At 46.2% G+C, this 22,346-nt stretch overlaps 1 protein-coding gene across 9 annotated transcripts in view; it reads left to right on the plus strand.

Moving 5' to 3' along the window:
* The window catches only part of fancm (FA complementation group M), a 74,917-nt gene that overhangs the window by 46,448 nt on the left and 6,123 nt on the right, over positions 1-22,346 (plus strand). For 2 of the 9 annotated variants that reach the window (XM_035752721.2, XM_035752723.2), the window contains exons 14-22: positions 10,321-12,205; positions 12,470-12,558; positions 14,599-14,670; positions 14,908-14,976; positions 15,200-15,365; positions 15,678-15,784; positions 17,132-17,815; positions 18,302-18,668; positions 20,171-20,462. In XM_035752721.2, coding sequence (XP_035608614.1) covers positions 10,321-12,205; positions 12,470-12,558; positions 14,599-14,670; positions 14,908-14,976; positions 15,200-15,365; positions 15,678-15,784; positions 17,132-17,815; positions 18,302-18,668; positions 20,171-20,462 — 3,731 coding nt within the window. The other 7 variants (XM_035752722.2, XM_035752725.2, XM_035752724.2 and 4 more) reach the window with 7 other exon arrangements.

The raw sequence follows: 22,346 nt of genomic DNA on the forward strand, positions 1-22,346 counted from the left end.
TTTGAGTTCCTGTATGTTTCCTTCATCACACCATGTCCCGTTAGTCATGAGGCATACGCCCCCGCCACTCTTCTTACCAGAGAGATGTTTGTTTCTGTCCGCGCGATGCGTGGAGAAACCCGTTGGCTGCACCGCCCTGGATAGCGTCTTCCCAGTAAGCCATGTTTCCGTAAAGCAGAGAACATTGCAGTCTCTGATGTCCCTCTGGAATGCCACCCTTGCTCGGATTTCATCAACCTTGTTGTCGAGAGACTGGACATTGGCAAGAAGAATACTGGGAAGTGGTGCGCGATGTGCCCTTTTTCGGAGTCTGACCAGAACACCGCCGTTTCCCTCTTTTTCGTAGTCGTTTCCTTGGGTCGCTGCAAGCGATCCATTCCGTTGTCCTGTTTGTAAGGCAGAACACAGGATCCGCATCGCGGAAAACATATTCTTGGTCGTACTGATGGTGAGTTGACGCTGATCTTATATTCAGTAGTTCTTCTCGACTGTATGTAATGAAACCTAAGATGACCTGGGGTACTAATGTAAGAAATAACACGTAAAAAACAAAAAACTGCATAGTTTCCTAGGAACGCGAAGCGAGGCGGCCATCTCAGTCGGCGCCGGAAGTCCATTGGTGCATTCACCTTATGACATCCAGTGGAACAGCCACTTTACAATAGTGCATCTAAATCTTTTAAGGGGGGTGAGAAGGATTACTTTATCCTATCCTAGGTATTCCTTAAAGAGGTGGGGTTTCAGGTGTCTCCGGAAGGTGGTGATTGACTCCGCTGTCCTGGCGTCGTGAGGGAGTTTGTTCCACCATTGGGGAGCCAGAGCAGCGAACAGTTTTGACTGGGCTGAGCGGGAACTGTACTTCCTCAGTGGTAGGGAGGCGAGCAGGCCAGAGGTGGATGAACGCAGTGCCATTGTTTGGGTGTAGGGCCTGATCAGAGCCTGGAGGTACTGAGGTGCCGTTCCCCTCACAGCTCCGTAGGCAAGCACCATGGTCTTGTAGCGGATGCGAGCTTCAACTGGAAGCCAGTGGAGAGAGCGGAGGAGCGGGGTGACGTGAGAGAACTTGGGAAGGTTGAACACCAGACGGGCTGCGGCGTTCTGGATGAGTTGTAGGGGTTTAATGGCACAGGCAGGGAGCCCAGCCAACAGCGAGTTGCAGTAATCCAGACGGGAGATGACAAGTGCCTGGATTAGGACCTGCGCCGCTTCCTGTGTGAGGCAGGGTCGTACTCTGCGGATGTTGTAGAGCATGAACCTACAGGAACGGGCCACCGCCTTGATGTTAGTTGAGAACGACAGGGTGTTGTCCAGGATCACGCCAAGGTTCTTAGCGCTCTGGGAGGAGGACACAATGGAGTTGTCAACCGTGATGGCGAGATCATGGAACGGGCAGTCCTTCCCGGGAGGAAGAGCAGCTCCGTCTTGCCGAGGTTCAGCTTGAGGTGGTGATCCGTCATCCACACTGATATGTCTGCCAGACATGCAGAGATGCGATTCGCCACCTGGTCATCAGAAGGGGGAAAGGAGAAGATTAATTGTGTGTCGTCTGCATAGCAATGATAGGAGAGACCATGTGAGGTTATGACAGAGCCAAGTGACTTGGTGTATAGCGAGAATAGGAGAGGGCCTAGAACAGAGCCCTGGGGACACCAGTGGTGAGAGCGCGTGGTGAGGAGACAGATTCTCGCCACGCCACCTGGTAGGAGCGACCTGTCAGATAGGACGCAATCCAAGCGTGGGCCGCGCCGGAGATGCCCAACTCGGAGAGGGTGGAGAGGAGGATCTGATGGTTCACAGTATCGAAGGCAGCCGATAGGTCTAGAAGGATGAGAGCAGAGGAGAGAGAGTTAGCTTTAGCAGTGCGGAGCGCCTCCGTGATACAGAGAAGAGCAGTCTCAGTTGAATGACTAGTCTTGAAACCTGACTGATTTGGATCAAGAAGGTCATTCTGAGAGAGATAGCGGGAGAGCTGGCCAAGGACGACACGTTCAAGAGTTTTGGAGAGAAAAGAAAGAAGGGATACTGGTCTGTAGTTGTTGACATCGGAGGGATCGAGTGTAGGTTTTTTCAGAAGGGGTGCAACTCTCGCTCTCTTGAAGACGGAAGGGACGTAGCCAGCGGTCAGGGATGAGTTGATGAGCGAGGTGAGGTAAGGGAGAAGGTCTCCGGAAATGGTCTGGAGAAGAGAGGAGGGGATAGGGTCGAGCGGGCAGGTTGTTGGGCGGCCGGCCGTCACAAGACGCGAGATTTCATCTGGAGAGAGAGGGGAGAAAGAGGTCAGAGCACAGGGTAGGGCAGTGTGAGCAGAACCAGCGGTGTCGTTTGACTTAGCAAACGAGGATCGGATGTCGTCGACCTTCTTTTCAAAATGGTTGACGAAGTCATCTGCAGAGAGGGAGGAGGGGGGGGGGGAGGAGGATTCAGGAGGGAGGAGAAGGTGGCAAAGAGCTTCCTAGGGTTAGAGGCAGATGCTTGGAATTTAGAGTGGTAGAAAGTGGCTTTAGCAGCAGAGACAGAGGAGGAAAATGTAGAGAGGAGGGAGCGAAAGGATGCCAGGTCCGCAGGGAGGCGAGTTTTCCTCCATTTCCGCTCGGCTGCCCGGAGCCCTGTTCTGTGAGCTCGCAATGAGTCGTCGAGCCACGGAGCGGGAGGGGGGGACCGAGCCGGCCTGGAAGATAGGGGACATAGAGAGTCAAAGGATGCAGAAAGGGAAGAGAGGAGGGTTGAGGAGGCAGAATCAGGAGATAGGTTGGAGAAGGTTTGAGCAGAGGGAAGAGATGATAGGATGGAAGAGGAGAGCGTAGCGGGGGAGAGAGAGCGAAGGTTGGGACGGCGCGATACCATCCGAGTAGGGGCAGTGTGGGAAGTGTTGGATGAGAGCGAGAGGGAAAAGGATACAAGGTAGTGGTCGGAGACTTGGAGGGGAGTTGCAATGAGGTTAGTGGAAGAACAGCATCTAGTAAAGATGAGGTCGAGCGTATTGCCTGCCTTGTGAGTAGGGGGGGAAGGTGAGAGGGTGAGGTCAAAAGAGGAAAGGAGTGGAAAGAAGGAGGCAGAGAGGAATGAGTCAAAGGTAGACGTGGGGAGGTTAAAGTCGCCCAGAACTGTGAGAGGTGAGCCGTCCTCAGGAAAGGAGCTTATCAAGACATCAAGCTCATTGATGAACTCTCCGAGGGGACCTGGAGGGCGATAAATGATAAGGATGTTAAGCTTGAAAGGGCTGGTAACTGTGACAGCATGAAATTCAAAGGAGGCGATAGACAGATGGGTAAGGGGAGAAAGAGAGAATGACCACTTGGGAGAGATGAGGATCCCGGTGCCACCACCCCGCTGACCAGAAGCTCTCGGGGTGTGCGAGAACACGTGGGTGGACGAAGAGAGAGCAGTAGGAGTAGCAGTGTTATCTGTGGTGATCCATGTTTCCGTCAGTGCCAAGAAGTCGAGGGACTGGAGGGAGGCATAGGCTGAGATGAACTCTGCCTTGTTGGCCGCAGATCGGCAGTTCCAGAGGCTACCGGAGACCTGGAACTCCACGTGGGTCGTGCGCGCTGGGACCACCAGATTAGGTGGCCGCGGCCACGCGGTGTGGAGCGTTTGTATGGTCTGTGCAGAGAGGAGATAACAGGGATAGACAGACACATAGTTGACAGGCTACAGAAGAGGCTACGCTAATGCAAGGAGATTGAATGACAAGTGGACTACACGTCTCGAATGTTCAGAAAGTTGCTTACGTAGCAAGAATCTTATTGACTAAAATGATTAAAATGATACAGTACTGCTGAAGTAGGCTAGCTGGCAGTGGCTGCGTTGTTGACTTTGTAGGCTAGCTGGCAGTGGCTGCGTTGTTGACACTACACTAATCAAGTCGTTCCGTTGAGTGTAATAGTTTCTACAGTGCTGCTATTCGGGGCCAGCTGGCTAGCTAGCAGTGTTGATTACGTTACGTTGCATTAAAAGAACGACAATAGCTGGCTAGCTAACCTAGAAAATCGCTCTAGACTACACAATTATCTTTGATACACAGACGGCTATGTAGCTAGCTATGTAGCTAGCTACGATCAAACAAATCAAACCGTTGTGCTGTAATGAAATGAAATGAAATGAAAATGTGATACTACCTGTGGAGCGAAGCGGAATGCGACCGGGTTGTTGAGTGCGGAAGTTCTATTCAGTAGACGTTGGCTAGCTGTTGGCTAGCTAGCAGTGTCTCCTACGTTAAGGACGACAAATAGCTGGCTAGCTAACCTCGGTAAATTAAGATAATCACTCTAAGACTACACGCTCTAAACTACACAATTATCTTGGATACGAAGACAGCAAAGACAACTATGTAGCTAGCTAACACTACACTAATCAAGTCGTTCAGTTGAGTGTAATAGTTTCTACAGTGCTGCTATTCGGTAGACGGTGGACGTTTGCTAGCTGGCTAGCTGCTGGGCAGATAGCAGTGTAGACTACGTTAGGACGACGAAATACGAAGTTGCAATAGAAGTGCTGACTGTTTCACTTTGTTGTCCTCTTTCTTTTCCTTTTCTTCTGTCCTTCTTTGTCCTTATTTTGTCTTCCTTTCTTCTGTTAACTAGATATTTTTGTTGTTATTCTTTGTAAGCTAGCTAGCTTCTTCCAGGAGAGTCCCTAGCAACTGCTTAGCAACAAGTAAACAATTCTGCTAGCAATTCAGATAGCTAAGATAACTGTACAATTTTATGAAAAATAGTTATTTTTTCAAAAGCCTGTCTTTTTTGGTTTGTTCCTTGTTTTGTCTTCTATTGAGTCTTGCAGTTCTCTCTTGATTTTTTCGATGTACTTCACTCTAAAAAAACATTTAAATCTCAATATATACAGGAGCTCATTTTTCAGCAGCTGCTCAATTTAGAACTCCGGAACAGTATATAGGACCATAAGCAAACAAGACAATTCAGGAAATCAATTTTACCTCATGTCAAATCTAATCAAAATCTAATTCTATTGGTCACATACACATGGTTAATGCGAGTGTAGTGAAATGCTTGTGCTTCTAGTTCCGACCATGCAGTAATATCTAATAAGTAATCTAACAATTTCACAACAACTACCTTTTACACACAAGTGTAAAGGAATGAATAAGAATATGTACATATAAATATATGGATGAGCGATGGCCGAACGGCATAGGCAAGATGCAGTAGTTGGTATAGAGTACAGTATATACACTAGTCACTTTAAATAATGTTTACATACCCTACTTACTCATCTCATCTCATAGATACATTTATTACATCAAACTTTTAATTATTGAAGTGGCTAGAGATTTGAGTCAGTATGTTGTCAGCAGCCACTCAATGTTAGTGATGGTTGTTTAACAGTCCGATGGGCTTGAGATAGAATCTGTTTTTCAGTTTCTCGGTCCCAGTGTTGATGCACCTGTACTGACCTCGCTTTCTGGATGATAGTGGGTGAACAGGCAGTGGCTCGGCAGTGAACAGGCAGTGGCTTGGTTGTTGTGCTTGATGATCTTTTTGGCCTTCCTGTGACATCGGGTGGTGTGGGTGTCCTGGAGGGCAGGTAGTTTGCCCCCGGTGATGCTACCCTCTGGAGAGCCTTACGGTTGTGGGTGGAGCAGTTGCCGAACCAGGCGGTGATACAGCCCGACAGGATGCTCTCAATTGTGCATCTGTAAAAGTTTGAGTGTTGTTGGTGACAAGCCAAATTTCTTCAGCCTCCTGAGGTTGAAGCGGCGCTGTTGCGCCTTCTTTACCACGCTGTCTGTGTGGGTGGACCATTTCAGTTTGTCCGTGATGTGTACGCCGAGGAACTTAACTTTCCAGAGGGTTCTCCCTCTGCTGTTTCCTGAAGTCCACGATCATCACGTCACCTGTGGAACTGGAGGCCCAAAAACTCTATATCACCTTTATTCCACACACAGACTCATACAAAGCTCTCCCTCACCCTCCATTTGGAGAATCTGACCAGAACTCTATCCTTCTGATTTTATAAGAACAAACTCAATCCGGAAGTACCAGTAACGCGCTCAATACTGAAGTGGTCTGATGAAGTGGATGTTAAGCTACAGGACTGTTTTGCTTGCACAGACTGACTTTGAGGAGTTTACCACATCAGTCACCGGCTTAATTAATAGGTGCATTGATGACGACGTCCCCACAGTGACCGTATGTTTATATCCCAACCAGAAGCCATGGATTACAGGCAACATCTGCACTGAGCAGAGCTGCTGCTTTCAAGATGCGGAACACTAATCCAGACTCTTATCCACTACACCCTCCAACGAACCATCAAACATGCAGAGCTTCAATACAGGACTGAGCCTACGCCGGCTCTGACACTTGTCGGATGTGGCAGGGCGTGCAAACTATCACAGATTACAAAGGGAAATCCAGCTCCAAGCTTCCCAGTGAAGCGAGCCTACCAGACGAGCAAATGCCTTCTATGCTTGCTTCAAGGCAAGCAACACTGAACCATGCATGAGAGCACCAGCTTCTCCAGACGACTGTGTGATCACGCTGTCCGTAGCCGATGTGAGGTTAACATTCACAAGGCCGCAGGGCCAGATGGATTACCAGGACGCGTACTCAAAGCATACGCTGACCAGCTTGCAAGTGTCTTCACTGACATTTTCAACCTCTCCCTGACCCAGTCTGTAATACCGACATGTTTCAAACAAATTACACAATTGATTACCTTGGAGTTCTTGGGCACAGGGACTATCTAAATGTCTATCGCCCCGTAGCACTCACATCTGTAGCCGTCAAATGCTTTGAAAGGCTGGTCATTGCTCACATCACCACCATCATCCCAGGCACCCTGGACCTCTATACCATGCGGTGTCAGAGGAAGGTCCTAAATTGTCAGACTACATCCACCCATGCCATAGATTGTTCTCTCTGCTACCACACGGCAAGTGGTACCGGAGCACCAAATCTGGCTCATGAACAGTTTCTACCCCCCAAGCCATAAGAACAGTTAATGATTACTATAATGGCTACCTGGAGTATGTGTTGATCCCCCTTTATTTTGCAGTGACTCTCTTGCACTGTTTCTATGCACACTCACAGGACTCTACCCACACACTCACATACACTACACTGACACTCCAATACACACACACACTACATACGCTCATAAACACACGCACACTTTCACTCTTCACATGCACTGTTGCTACTCTTTATATCATCTATCCTGATTGACTAGTCACTAACGAGAGTACATGTACATAATTACCTCAACCTCGTACCCCTGCACATTGACTTGACCGGTAATCCGTGTATATATCCTCGTTATTGTTATTTTATTGTTACTATTTCCTTTTTTGTCAAATGTTTTATTATAATTGTTTAACTTTTTAACTCTACATTGTTGGGAAAGGGCTCGTAAGTAAGCATTTCGCGATAGTCTACACCTGTTGTATTCGGCACATGTGACAAATAAAATGTGATTTGAGCTTTTTATTATCTTAAATCGTACCCTCACTGAAATGCCGGCATAACTTTACACCCCATCTTTCTCTTACACCTCGGTTTCTGGCGTCGAGTTCTGTTGTGCTCCCTCTAGTCCACTTTAGGCTCACTGTGTCTGGATCACTTGGAGGTCAGATACAGTGCCTTCAGAAAGGATTCACACCCCATGACATTTTCCACATCTTGTTGTGTTACTGCCTGAATTTAAAATGGATTCAATAAACTCAGCGATAAAGAAAGTCCTCTCACTGTCAACTATGTTTATTTTCAGCAAACTTAACATGTGTAAATATTTGTATGAACATAACAAGATTCAACAACTGAGACATAAACTGAACGAGTTCCACAGACGTGACTAATAGAAATGGAATAATGTGTCCCTGAACAAAGCGGGGTCAAACTCAAAAGGAACGGTCAGTATCTGGTGTGGCCACCATCTGCATTAAGTACTGCAAGCGCATCTCCTCCTCATGGACTGCATCAGATTTGCCAGTTCTTGCTGTGAGATGTTACCCCACTCTTCCACCAAGGCACCTGCAAGTTCCCAGACATTTCTGGGGGGAATGGCCCTAGCCCTCACCCTCCGATCCAACAGGTCCCAGACGTGCTCAATGGGATTGAGATCCGGGCTCTTCGCTGGCCATGGCAGAACACTGACATTCCTGTCTTGCAGGAGATCACGCACAGAACGAGCAGTATAGCTGGTCGCATTGTCATGCTGGAGGGTCATGTCAGGATGAGCCTGCAGGAAGGGTACCACATGAGGGAGGAGGATGTCTTCCCTGTAACGCACAGCATTGAGATTGCCTGCAATGACAACAAGCTCAGTCCAATGATGCTGTGACACACAGCCCCGGACCACGACGGACACTCCACCTCCAAATCGATCCCGCTCCAGATTACAGGCCTCAGTGTAACGCTCATTCCTTTGACGATAAACGCAAATCTGACGCCCCTGGTGAGACAAAACCGCGACTCGTCAGTGAAGAACACTTTTTGCCAGTCCTGTGTAGTCCTGTGACGGTGGATTTGTGCCCATAGGCGACATTGTTGCCTGTGATGTCTGGTCTGTCTTACAACAGGCCTACAAGCCCTCAGTCCAGCCTCTCTCAGCCTATTGAGGAGAGTCTGAGCACTGATGGAGGGATTGTGTGTTCCTGTTGTAACTCGGGCAGTTGTTGTTGCCATCCTGTACCTGTCCCGCAGGTGTGATGTTCGGATGTACCGATCCTGTGCAGGTGTTGTTACACGTGGTCTGTCACTGTGAGGACAATCAGCTGTCCGTCCTGTCTCCCTGTAGCGCTGTCTTAGGCGTCTCACAGTACGGACATTGCCATTTATTGCCCTGGCCATATCTGCAGTCCTCATGCCTCCTTGCAGCATGCCTAAGGCACGTTCACACAGATGAGCAGGGACCCTGGGCATCTTTCTTTTGGTGTTTTTCAGAGTCAGTAGAAAGGCCTCTTTAGTGTCCTAAGTTTTAACTGTGACCTTAATTTCCTACCATCTGTAAGCTGTTAGTGTCTTAACGACCGTTCCACAGGTGCATGTTCATTAATTGTTTATGGTTCATTGAACAAGCATGGGAAACAGTGTTTTAAACCCTTTACAATGAAGATCTGTGAAGTTATTTGGATTTTTTTATGAATTATCTATGAAAGACAGGGTCCTGAAAAAGGGACGTTAGAGTTAGAGTTTAATTACTGTGATGGGAGAACTGAGGATGGATCAACAACAATTTCAGTTAACTCCACCATACTAACCTAATTGATAGAGTGAAAAAAAACATGTATCCTGTTTGCAACAAGGCACTAAAGCAATACTGCAAAAGATCCTGAATACAAAGTGTATTGGATTTGCATTAAACATAACACATTACAGCTTAGTGCTGCCTACATCATGTTAGGGGTATGCTTGTGATTGTTAAGAGTTGTTATTTGTTAAGAATTGTTACGTTTTTCATGATAATACAATTAATGGAATGGAGCTAAACAAAGGCAAAATCCTAGAGGAAAACCTGGTTCAGTCTACTTTCCACCAGACACTGGGAGATCAATTGACCTTTGAGTATGACAATAACCTTAAATACAAGGCCAAATATACACTGGAGTTGCTTACCAAGAACATAGTGAATTTTCCGGAGTGGCTGAGTTACAGTTTTGACATACACTTTCAGATGTATGGCAAGACCTGAAAATGGTTGTCAACCAATTTGACAGAGCTTGAAGAATTCTGAAAATAATGCACAATCCAGGTGTGCAAAGAAAGCTCTTAGACTTAACCAGAAACACTCACAGCTGTAACCGCTGCCAAAGGTGCTTTTACAAAGTATTGAGTCAGGGGTGTGAATACTATTTCTGTGTTTTAACTTTCAATACATTTGCTAAAACTTGTGTGTAGATGAGTGATTTAATTCATTTTGAATTCAGGCTGCCACAACAATGTGGAATAATTCCAGGGGTATTAATGCTTTCAGAAGGCACTGTACACAACATAAAACATCAGGCTTGTTTAAGCATTAAACCGAATGCTACTTCTCATATCCGCTGAATGAAGACGTAGCCTACGGAATACTGATAACATGTTTTCACTTTGATTTGAATTCCGGCTGTAACACAACATGTGGAATAAGTCTAGGGGTATGATTACTTTCTAAAGGCACTGTGTCAAATGTCTTGTTGTTTCTATAACCAGTCAACTCTGTATGTCGTACCAGGGAAGTATTAAATCTGTAACTTGCGTTATGATACAATCGCTTGTGCAACATCTGAATAAAAATTTGCTTCAACCAATTTTTTTTTTTTTTTAAATAAGAAAAAAGTTTTGTAGTTAAATTCATTGTCGTGTTTGTTTTATCTGACAGGGTGAAAGCAGATATGAGTTGGAGCTGCTGCCCCACCTCCACAAAGCAGATGTCATAGGCCTCACGGAGGAAGCACAGCAGGAAAAGTCCACCAAAGGAAAGAAGCAGAAAGAGGGAAAAATGACAAAATCCAGAACCAAAATGGCCAACCTGAGCCACAAGCAGAAGACTTCCTGCCTTTCCTCAGCTGACCTAGACCGTGTAGAACTCAAAAAGGAAGTGCAGAGGGAAAGCATTTCTAAAGCAGAGACAACCTTAGTCTCTCCATGGACCCTGATAAAAAACAGAGTCCCTTCAGAATGTCACAAGGAGGTGACTCATGACCTCAGAGATCACCCAGGCCTCTGGCCACTCTCCTCCACAGGTGACCAGCCTATCATGGACATGGATTTTGACTGTATCATACTCAACAACGAGAGTGAAGGTTCAGAGGTCAATTCTCCAAGGGATTTGGAGAGCGAATCAGTGAACTGCATTGCTGCTGTAGAACAGATTGAACTCAATCAGTTGACCTCAATTGCAGACCGTGAACCCAAGTCAGATGAAGATTCTGAACTGGAGGCTTTGTTTTACTTGCCCAAATGGGATGCTGCTGTCCCCAAGTTGCAGCCCCTGAGACAGAAGTTAGAGAGCTTGAGGGTCATTCTAGTCAACGTGACAGAGCTTCTGTCTAGGTCTCCTCCAGCTTTGCACTTTGACCTGGACAGCCCTCAGTTTGACCCTGGGCCCACCCCCTTCACCACCAAGGACTGTTTACATACACTTCCGGTTGAACCTCTGGATGAACTCCTGGATGTAGGTCAGACATTTCACGTGAATTTCTCCCTGGAAGTGGATGAGGACTTTGCCGATCCTGCTTCTCAATCTCCCAATGTTGATTTAGACGTTGGTTCTCTAGACTGTGAAAGCCATTGCGACCCACCTCATCAGCAGCACTCCGCTTCATCGCCCATTACTGTGCCAGCAGAAAGCATGGGTAGGGAAAGTGCCCTTGGCAGCCCTAGCTGGGATGAGGTCTTCGAGGATGACAGCAATGACATAAAGGAGGATGATATGGATGATAAAGCGGACTTCAAGCCACCATGTCATCCCACTCAGCCTAAAGCCCAGCACTCTAAAACAAACCTGGACGAGAGCATGGACCTGTTTGGAGATGACCACCTCCAGATGACCATTCCGGACATCCCTACGCCAGGGAACGTCAGTATCCGAATACCTAGCCCCCTGAAGGCTCCGGAGAGGGAATGGTTAATAGGGTCAAGTAAAAGTGTGACAGAAACAACGATGGTGTATCAGGTCAAACCTAGTCGTAGCCATGCTTCTCCTGTAGCGCAGCAGGAACCTGCTCAGGACTTTGAGAACTTTGTCTGTTCTCAGGATTTGTTCTCTGTCAACTTTGATTTGGGCTGGGAGGAGGATGAAGGGGACACAGAGGCTGCTCCTAGTCCATTCCCCTCAAAACCTTCACCCCCTGGGTCCAAAAAACAGGAAGCACCCCTTTCTTCCACAGTGAATGAGCCAAAACTCTCTGGCTCATCCACTCCCCACTTTAGTTTCCATAGGATGTGCGTGTCCACACCCCTGGCAGCCTGTCTGGGAAGGAAGAGGGCAGACACCTCTGCTCTGGCTTCGCCTCAGACCTCTCCTCTGACCTCCAAGAGCGGAGCTCTGTTCTCACCAATCCCCACATTAGGACCAAGGCGAGTTCTCCTGCCTGGTCCTTCCACCACCCCATCCACTTCATTCTCATTCTTAAAGAGGAAATGCCAGGGGACCTTACAGAATGCCCAGACTCCCAAAGCTCAGGTGGGGGACCCAGGAAATGGTTCAATAGAGATGGGACACAGTTTGTCTGACAAATCCATCTTGGACCCCCCTCATCCAGGTTAGTTCACTCCCAACTATTACAGGTGCTTAATTTCATTGTGTCCCCTAGTTTCCCATTCACAAACAACTAATCCTCCTTGTTAATATGTATACCTGGTTGAGAAATTAGCAGGTGTTCTTACAATCTGATCAACACATCTCATCAAGGTAGCGCATCATGAGCGATAGGTCAGATTGGTACTGCTTTGCATTGACTGTTTGTGCCTGTGAGTGGGTAAGCTCTTCAGGCATGTGCATTATGATTTGTTGTCCCCCGCCGCAGGCCTGTGCTCCAGTGACAGTGAGGAGGAGGTTATCACCCGTAAGCGGGTTCATCATCATGTCAAGGCAAACCCCTTGTCTTCTCCCGTGGTAAGTCCCAATTAGCTACTTTCCCCCCTGTGTATCAAGGACTATATAGTAAGCCTTCAGTAATGCATCTTCATTCTGTCAAACACAACCACCAAATGTAGGTCTGGTGAACACTTGCACTAGGTCTCTAATTCTAGTCATGTCGTGGTGTTAATGTTTATTTTTCTAACTTACGCGTACTGAACAACAATATAAACGTAACATGTAAAGTGTTGGTCTCAGACGTTTCCTATATGCACAAAGAGCTTATTCATCTCAAATGTTGTTCCCAAATGTGTTTACATCTCTGTTAGTGAGCATTTCTCCTGTGCCAAGATAATTAATACACCTGACAGGTGTGGCATATTAAGAAGCGGGTTAAACAGCATGACCAGTACACAGGTGCACCTTGTGCTGGGGGCAATAAAAGGCCAAAATGTGCAGTTTTGTCACACAACACTTTGCCACCGATGTCTCAAGTTTTGAGGGAGCGTGCAATTGGCATGCTTACTGTTTTGGAGAACTTGGCAGAACGTTCAACCGGCCTCACCAAACGTAGACCACGTGTAACCACATCAGCCCAGGACCCTCTCATCCGGCTTCTTCACGTGCGGGATTGCCTGAGACCAGCCACCCGGACAGCTCCCAGGGAAGCTCATCTGCGCGCTCGTCATCCTCACCAAGGTCTTGACCTGATTGCAGTTCAGCGTCGTAACCGACTTCAGTGGGCTGTAGTCAACGTTGTGAATAGAGTGCCCCATGGTGGTGGTGGGGTTATGGTATGTGCAGGCATAAGTAACTGACAACGAACACAAATGCATTTTATTGATGGTAATTTGAATGCACGGTGATACTGCGAGGAGATCCTTAGGCCCATTGTTGTGCCAGTCATCCACTGCCATCACCACGTTTCAGCATGATATTGCACGGCCCCATATCACAAGAATCTGTACACAATTCCTGGAAGCTGAAAATATCCCAGTTCTTCCATGGCCTGCATACGCACCAGACACGTCACCCATTGAGCACGTTTGGGATGCTCTGGATCGACGTGTACAACGGTGTGTTCCAGTTCCCGCCAATATCCAGCAACTTCGCACAGCCATTGAAGACTGGGACAACATTCCACAGGCCACAATCAACAGCCTGATCAACTCTATGCAAAGGAAATGTGTCACGCTGCATGAGGCAAATGGTCACACCAGATACTGACTGTTTTTCTGATTCACACCCCTACCTTTTTTACCTAAGGTATCTGACCAACAGATGCATATCTATATTTCCATTCATGTGAAATTCATAGATTAGGGCCTAATGAATTCATTTCAATTGACTGATTTACTTATATGGAACTGTAACTCAGTAAAAACCATTGAAATGGTTGCATGTTGCGTTTATATTTTTGTTCAGTAGTAGTGGATTGAGTTGCACTACCTTCAAAACTGTACAATCATCCATTTCTATTATGTAACCTACCATGTCAAATTTCCGTCCTCTTATCTTTCCCACACTTTGTTTGCCATGGCTGTAGAGCATATGTGCCCAATTTGAAGAAGTGCTCAATATAATAGTAATGATATCATACTTCGTCGGACTATTGAGAGGTCTGATGTATCTCACTTCTCTATATAAGCCCTTTAAGCATAGTCTGTCTGTTGTCGGCATGGCAACAGGCTCGCAGACTGCTTTCGCGAAGATCTATTTTGTTTCAAATTCTCCATTCAGACTGGCCTCTTTTTGGAAAGCATCTGTTTTCTCTGAGACGACAACTCCGGTTTTGACGATACAAGAGACTATTCACCACGGAGCTGCATACATGGTCTTGCCAGAGATAAAGAAAGCCTGCAGAAAGCATGAGTGGGTCAGAATAGTCACGTGGGCTTCGAAACTAAAGATTTACACTTTGCGCCTTATGTAGAATATCAATGATACAAATGCAGAAGTGTCTGGGGGGGGGTTATTTGTTTGAGAGATCGAAAAAAAAAAGTGATCAAAAATATATATATTCAAATGATTCTGATGATTCTGTTTATCCATTGTTTGTTATATTTCCTCTCCCAGTCAATGCTTCTCAGTGATGTGGATTCTCCTTTACAAGTGACCAGGAAGTCGAAGCATGCGGTGGCACGCATTGTACGATAATTACTACAACCACTCTCACTAAAGTATCGTCATCAAACTCGTCGCTTCTAGCCGCTTGTGTGTCTGGTTCTCTTCCTCTCAATGATCTTTGACTTAATTCAGTACAAGCTAGCATCAAGTAAATACTTGTGGAATACAATGAATGTTGACCACTTTTTTTTCTTCTTCTGACCGTCATAATAAAGTTAATATGCCTTTGACCATGTCCTTTAAAAAACTATTTTCCAGTCAGATGAGAGCGAGGGGGAGCCCCCCCGCGTGGCTGTGAAACCATCCGCGTCGCATGGGAAAGCTGAGGTCAGTCAGGTGTCAAATACATCTCACGTGAGACGTGCTGGTCAGTAGCCCAGGGTCATTTTAAGTGTGTTGTTGTTCAGCTACCTTCTCTGTTTGTTGACATATTGCTCCAACCTCTGTGTCTTTTGGAGGGTTTTGGTATAAAGCAGAATACATTTTTGTTGTCATATGTACATTGGACAATACAGTAATCTACTCCTTCGAATCAACATTTCCTTCCCAGCAGGCCGTGCGGCACCACCACCGAGAAGCCCGTCACTTTCTGGACGAGGAGGCGGTGCTGTCCGAGGGGGAGGAGGTGTCATCTGACGAAGAGGACGGTGAAGAGCAGAACCGCTCACTGGAGGGCTTCGTTGTGAGCAACACCCAGTGCTCCCAGGGAATCAACGGTGAGGGGTCAAATATAATAAGAACAATAATAACAACAACAGCGTTTTATACAGCGCTTTTCATGGACCCAAAGTCTCTTGTTATGTTATACAGTTGTTATACGGGTAGTCACCTATTATACAGTTCACTCACTGGGCATGAAATAGAATAAAGCGTTTCTAAAATGGGGAGATAACTAAGAATCGCTCACTTTCATTTTCTGTTGCACTATGTATTGTTTTGTTTCGGTGTGCCCTAACATGACCCAACACTCACTCACTCATTCACTCACTCACTCACTCACTCTCTCATTGTATCTCCCTGTGTGACAGATTCTGAGATGCAGGGGGTTTACCTAAAGTCAGTGAGAAGCCCTGCTGTGGCTGGCAAATTCAAAATGATCTACAAGCAAAACCACAACATGGACATCTTCTCTCAGGTAGGATTATCAGGATTTATTTGGTGTCTATTAATCTTAGGGCTGGTTTCCCAGACAGAGGTTAGTCCATTGAACATGATTTTTAGTCTAGGACTTGGCTGTGTTTGGGAAACTGTCCCTTAGAGTTTTATTCTATGATTTTTAATCAACTGTACCCTTTTCACTCACTAAACAAAACAGCAACTAGACCCTAAACCTCAACTAAACCTTGTAATAAATGATGTGGAAATTGAGCAATTTGAGATGACTAAACTGCTTGGAGTAACCCTAGATTGTAAACTGTCATGGTCAAAACATATTGATGCAGTAGTAGCTAAGATGAGAAGTAGTCTATAATAATGTGATGCTCTGCCTTCTTAACAACACTATCAACAAGGCAGGTCCTACAGGCCCTAGTTTTGTCGCACCTTGACTACTGTTCAGTCGTGTGGTCAGGTACCACAAAAAAATGACTTAAAAAAATATGCAATTGGCTCAGAACAGGGCAGGACAGCTGGTCCTTGGGTGTACACAGAGAGCTAATATTAATAATATGCATGTCAATCTCTTCTGGCTGAAAGTGGAGGAGAGATTGACTTCATCACTACTTTTATTTATGAGAGGTATTGACATGTTGAATGCACCGAGCTGTCAGTCTAAACTACTGGCACACAGCTCAGACACCCATGCATACCCCACAAGACATGCCACAAGAGGTCTCTTCACAGTCCCCAAGTCCAGAACAGACGATAGGGAGGCACACAGTACTACATAGAGCCATGACTACATGGAAGTCTTTTCCACAGCAAGCAGTAGAATTTGATTAAAAAAAAAACAGATTAAAAAAACACCTTATGGAACAGCGTGAAGCAACACAAACATTGGCACACGCACACACACACACACACACACACACACACACACACACACACACAATACATACACATGGATTTTGTACTGTAGATATGTGGTGGAGTAGGGGCCTGAGAGCACACAGTGTGTTGTGAAATTTGTGAATGCATTGTAATATGTTTTAAAATTGTATAAAGTGCCTTAATTTTGCTAGACCCTAGGAAATGTAGCTGCTGTCAATGGGGATCCATAATAAATACAAATGCACTCAAGTTTACTTTTTTTTTTCTGATGAATGCTTTATGCTGAAATCTATAGGTGTTTATGAAGGATAAATAAAGGCTTTTTTACTTTAAACCCCACTGGGCCTCGGATTTTTCAAGCCACTTAACCCTTTTTTGTTGGATTAGAGAAAACAGTTTTTAAAGATACATTGAATAGAAGTAAAGAAACAAAGTTAGCCGATTCAATCACTTTATAATGTTTTGCTTAAGCTTCTCTCCAAACTGTCCATAGATGCCTGAGCTGGACGAGACATACGCGGAGGACAGCTTTGTGGTGAGGGGCAGTGATGAGGAAGAGCTCGGCGAGGAGGATGAGGAGGTCCCATTGGAACTTATCTACGAGGACTCCTTCGTGGAGGGGAGGAGGCAGTACCCCACCAGACGCAAGGCGCTGATCCGAAACATCAGGGCTCAGGCTGGGAGCGGGCCTGCCACTCTGGACAAGAGGGCTGCTGACCCTCAACCTAATCCTGCTGGGAAAAACAAGCGCTCCCGCATAGTGCATTTGGTGGACTCCAGCTCGGAAGAAGAAGTGGAGAAAAGTAGAAATAGTGTGAAAGCTGAAGGTGTTGCTGCCGTCTGCAGGGTAACTGAGTTACAGCAACAGAATGACTGGGTGTTTAAAGCTCCACGGCAGCAGATGCCCCCTGGTGGATCCACCAGAGCCTCCACAGCGAGCTGTGTGGTGGGGCCTAGAGTCCTCAGTGGAGCCAGGTCCTCCTCTATGAACTCTGTGATGGAGCCTAGCGCCCCAAGTGCAACCAGCAGGACCTCCTCAGTGAGCTCCGTGAGGGAACCTAGAGAGGAGCAGCAAGAAGACGGGTGTCGCCAGAGGCTCCATCAGCAGGCCCTCCTGTCTGAGGAGCTGGACTTTGAGCAGTCGGAGTCTCTGTTGCTCTCAAGTAAACAGCCACAGGTAATGTGGTAATGTATTGATATGGGCCACATGATATAGGCCAAATAGGTTGTGTTTACACAGGCAGCTCATTTCTGCTATTTTTTTCCCACTAATTGGTCTTTTGACCAATCGCATCCACTCACAGAGCTGTCCTGATTGGTCGAAAGACCAATTAGTGAGATAAAATCTGATTGGGCTGCCCTAGTATAAAAGACATATTGGTCAAACGGATATGTTAGATGCTAATCTATGTACTATGATGTTAGTAAAAGTGGAGCGTCACGTAGTGGAGCGTCACGTACCAAGGGATATTTAGTTACTGTAAGTAACAGATGTTTGAATCCGTACAGAGTACAAACAACAACTGTTCTACCTATTTTCATCCTTCTAGGCCAAACTTTTCCTACAATAAAATAATGGAATAGAATCTTCCTGGAATCTGGATTTCAGAAGTAGTAATTAATTAGATTTCTCCCTAAATGTCTATGTTGTGTCTTTCCCCAGGCTACCTCCTCCACGTCCTCAGCACCCCATGTCCAGAGCTCCTTCGGTCAGGCTGCCACTCTAAGCAAGCCCCCTGCCTCGTCATCGAACCCATCAGGCCTTGTCGCTGTACTGGTGGATAGCCGCTGTATCACAGCCTGCGTGGATGTGGTCTCCAGCCTGCGCCAGCGTTGCGCTGTCGCGGCCCACGTGTGCTCGCTGGCTGGCTGCGACTTCGTGGTCAGTAACCGCATGGCGGTCGAGAGGCAGTGCCAGTCGGAGCTGGCCGGGATGCCGAACCGCAAACGGCTTGTGGAGAGGGTGACCAGTTTGCAGAGCCTATTTGAGCGGGTCTGTCTCATCGTAGAGAAGGACCGCACCAAACCAAGTGAGGGAGGGCACGCACTCACTTTTTGACAGACCTGTTGACTGGGATACTTCCTGTGGGGTCACTTCCTGATTTTCTACATTGTGCTTGTCACGTCACTTTTGTTTGATTGTGACAGAAGCCACTTGATTTGGCTCGCCCAGCTTGCTGTGTTTTCATTTGGATCCATTCCACAAGCAAATGTCACATTCTAAATGATGCACCAGCACCAAAAAGCTCTTGAAGTGGGATAGCTAACGCTAAAGTCGGGACCTTGACAAACTTAATGGGCAACTGCACTTCCTTATTTGGCCTCGTTTTAGATTTGGTTCATTAAGAAATGTTAGCGGACTAATTCAGAAGTGAGTTGGTTTGATGTGGGTGTCTCTTGTGTGTGTTCGCAGGTAGGAAGAGTTAGACAAATTATTTCGCCAATTAGCTTCAGCCGGCTGGTGTGCGACCATGGCAAAGCTGGTTTGACTTTGGATAGCCCATCTCTGGGAATACTTGGGGACTGTCAATAAATTACACAATGTAAATGGGACAATATTTCCATCTTGCACATCTTTTAGTTGTCTCATTAAATGCTTTCAATATTTGTATATGAATTTCTACAATTTATAGTTGGTTTTGAGGTTTGGAGCAATTGACCATTTAAAATATTGTTTAATTTACTGATGGTCCCTAACTAGCCCCGTTGGGATATCGAATGTCAAAGCTAATTGACCATGGGCGTTAATGATTGGGTCGCGTGGAGCTGCACTCTGAATTTATGATTACGTGGGTACTGCCAACCCATGGAAAACTGTTACGGTATCCTTCATTCCATGACATACCATTTTTTTCATCATCTCGCAAACCTCAGTTTTGGATGAGACACACTTTATGACTAAAATTAACCTATTTACACTTTGTAGTAAATTTTGACACTAGAATAAATGTTTCTAAGTCTTATCAATGCCACGTAGGCCATTTTCAAAACAAGAATATGTTTTTTAAGGGCAGTCACTCTTTAACAGTGAGTGATGACCATGAAAACATGCAGGACTGATGGCTATAGCTACAGTATGTTCAACAAGTATATTATTCTTCTGGCTTGATCTAGCTCTATTTGTGATATTTTACCTTGCCTCGTTGGCTTGCTAGCTTGCTAGGTAATCAATCCTCTGATGCCATCTGCAATGTTTGTTAACTTGCATGAGCTGCGTTTGAAGTTACATGTAAACATATCCACTCACTGCTAGGTAAACAAAGAGCTTTCCGATTCCGAACTGCATGCCCAACTTTTAATGATGCGGACAGGAGGGCAAGCTATATCAAGTGTGTCTAGCGATGACCGATGACAGAATGTATATGGAAGTTTGATAAAATATTGATTGTAACACAATAACCAGAAAGATCCCACATGACAGTATTTAAAGGGTTCAGCATTGCCTTTCTATCATCAGAAACATTTTTGGAAAGTTGATCTACCGTTTGTTATTCTTCATATTTTGTACATTTTCCTTGCCTTCTTCCCATAGGTGAAGCTTCCCGTCCTTTCCAACCTACACGCTACTACGACAGCACACTGGCCAGTTTGGTGAGGGCAGGCGTCCGACTCCTGGTGAGTAGGGGGCCTGAGGAGAGCGCCACCCTACTGGCTGAACTGGCCCGAGTGGAGCAGAGGAAGGGCCAGGCTATTAGCGTGCCATTAGAGGTCAAAGGTCACCGGCAGCAGGCGCTACTCTTCTACCGAACGCTGCCCTGTGTCAGCTATGTCAATGCCCTCAACATGAGCCACAGCTTCAGATCGGTGGGCCACCTGGTCAACAGGTAGGGGAAATAAACTGCCATTGTTAGCATCACTGTTAGCATTATTAGCTCTGTTAGCATCTCTGTTAGCGTGTCAGTTAGCATTACCTCTGTTATCAAATCAAACTTTATTTGTCATGCGCCGAATACAACAAGTGTAGACCGGTGAAATGCTTACTTACAAGCCCTTAACCAACAGTTCAGTTCAAGAAGAGTTAAGAAAATATTTACCAAATAAACTAAAGTATAAAAGTAGCATAACAATAACAAGGCTATATACAGGGGGTACCGGTACAGAGTCCGTGCAAGTTAGTTGAGGTAATTTGTACATGTATGTAGGGGTGGTGTGACTATGCATAGATAATAAACAGCGAGTAGCAGCAGTGTACAAAACAAATGGAGGGGGGTGTCAATGTAAATAGTCTGGTGGCCATTTGATTAATTGTTAAGCGGTCTTATGGCTTGGGGGTAGAAGGAGCCTTTTGGGCCTAAACTTGGCGCTCCGGTACTGCTTGCCGTGTGGTAGCAGAGAAAACAGTCTATGACTTGGGTGAATGGAGTCTCTGACAATTTTATGGGCTTTCTTCTGACACTGCCTACTATAGGATCTGGGGACCCATGCCAAGTCTTTTCAGTCTCCTGAAGGGGAAAAGGTTTTGTCATGCCCTCCTCATGACTGTCTTGGTGTGTTTGGACCATGATAGTTAGTTGGTGATGTGGACACCAAGGAACTTGAAACTCTCGACCCGCTCCACTTCAGCCCTGTCGATGTTAATGGGGGCCTGTTCGGCTCGCCTTTTCCTGTAGTCCACGATCAGCTCCTTTATCTTGCTCACGTTGAGGGAGAGGTTGTGGTGCCAGGACAAAACTGCCAGTTCTCTGACCACCTCCCTATTGGCTGTCTTATCGTTGTCGGGGATTGGGCCTACCACTGTTGTGTCGTCAGCAAACTTAATGATGGTGTTGGAATCATGTTTGGCCACGCAGTCGTGGGTGAACAGGGAGTACAGGAGGGGACTGAGTACACACCCCTGAGGGGCCCCAGCGTTGAGAATCAGCGTGGCAGATGTGTTGTTGCCTACCCTTACCACCTGGGAGTGGCCTGTCAGGAAGTCCAGGATCCAGTTGCAGAGGGAGGTGCTTTGGGCAATTAGGCCTAGCTTGCAGTCGGTGTTCCAATTCATCCCAAATGTGTTCAGTGGGGTTGAAGTCAGGGGTCTGCGCAGGCTAGTCAAGTTCTTCCACACCAATCTCGACAAACCATTTCTGTATGGACCTCCCTTTGTGCATGGGGGCATTGTCATGCTGAAACAGTTTTTACAATTCCTGACATTTAATCCTACTAAAAATTCTCTGTCTTAGGTCAGTTAGGATCACCACTTTATTTTAAGAATGTGAAATGTCAGAATAATAGTAGAGTGATTTATTTCTGTGGGTCAGAAGTTTACATACACTCAATTAGTATTTGGTAGCATTGCCTTTAAATTGTTTAACTTAAGTCATAGTTTCGGGTTGCCTTCCACAAGCTTCCCACAATAAGTTGGGTCAATATGGGCCCATTCCTCCTGACAGAGCTGGTGTAACTGAGTCAGGTTTGTAGGCCTCCTTGCTCGCATACGCTTTTCAGTTCTGCCCACACGTTTTCTATAGGATTGAGGTCTGAGGATTGAGGACAGGGCTTTATGATGGCCACTCCAATACCTTGACTTTGTTGTCCTTAAGCCATTTTGCCACAACTTTGGAAGTATGCTTGGTGCCATTGTCCATTTGGAAGACCCATTTGCGATCAAACTTGAACTTCCTGACTGATGTCTTGAGATGTTGCATCAATATATCCACATAATTTTCTTACCTCATGATGCCATCTATTATGTGAAATGCACCAGTCCCTCCTGCAGCAAAGCA

Source organism: Oncorhynchus keta, chromosome 35 (assembly GCF_023373465.1).
Source record: "Oncorhynchus keta strain PuntledgeMale-10-30-2019 chromosome 35, Oket_V2, whole genome shotgun sequence".
NCBI classification, from domain to species: domain Eukaryota; kingdom Metazoa; phylum Chordata; class Actinopteri; order Salmoniformes; family Salmonidae; genus Oncorhynchus; species Oncorhynchus keta.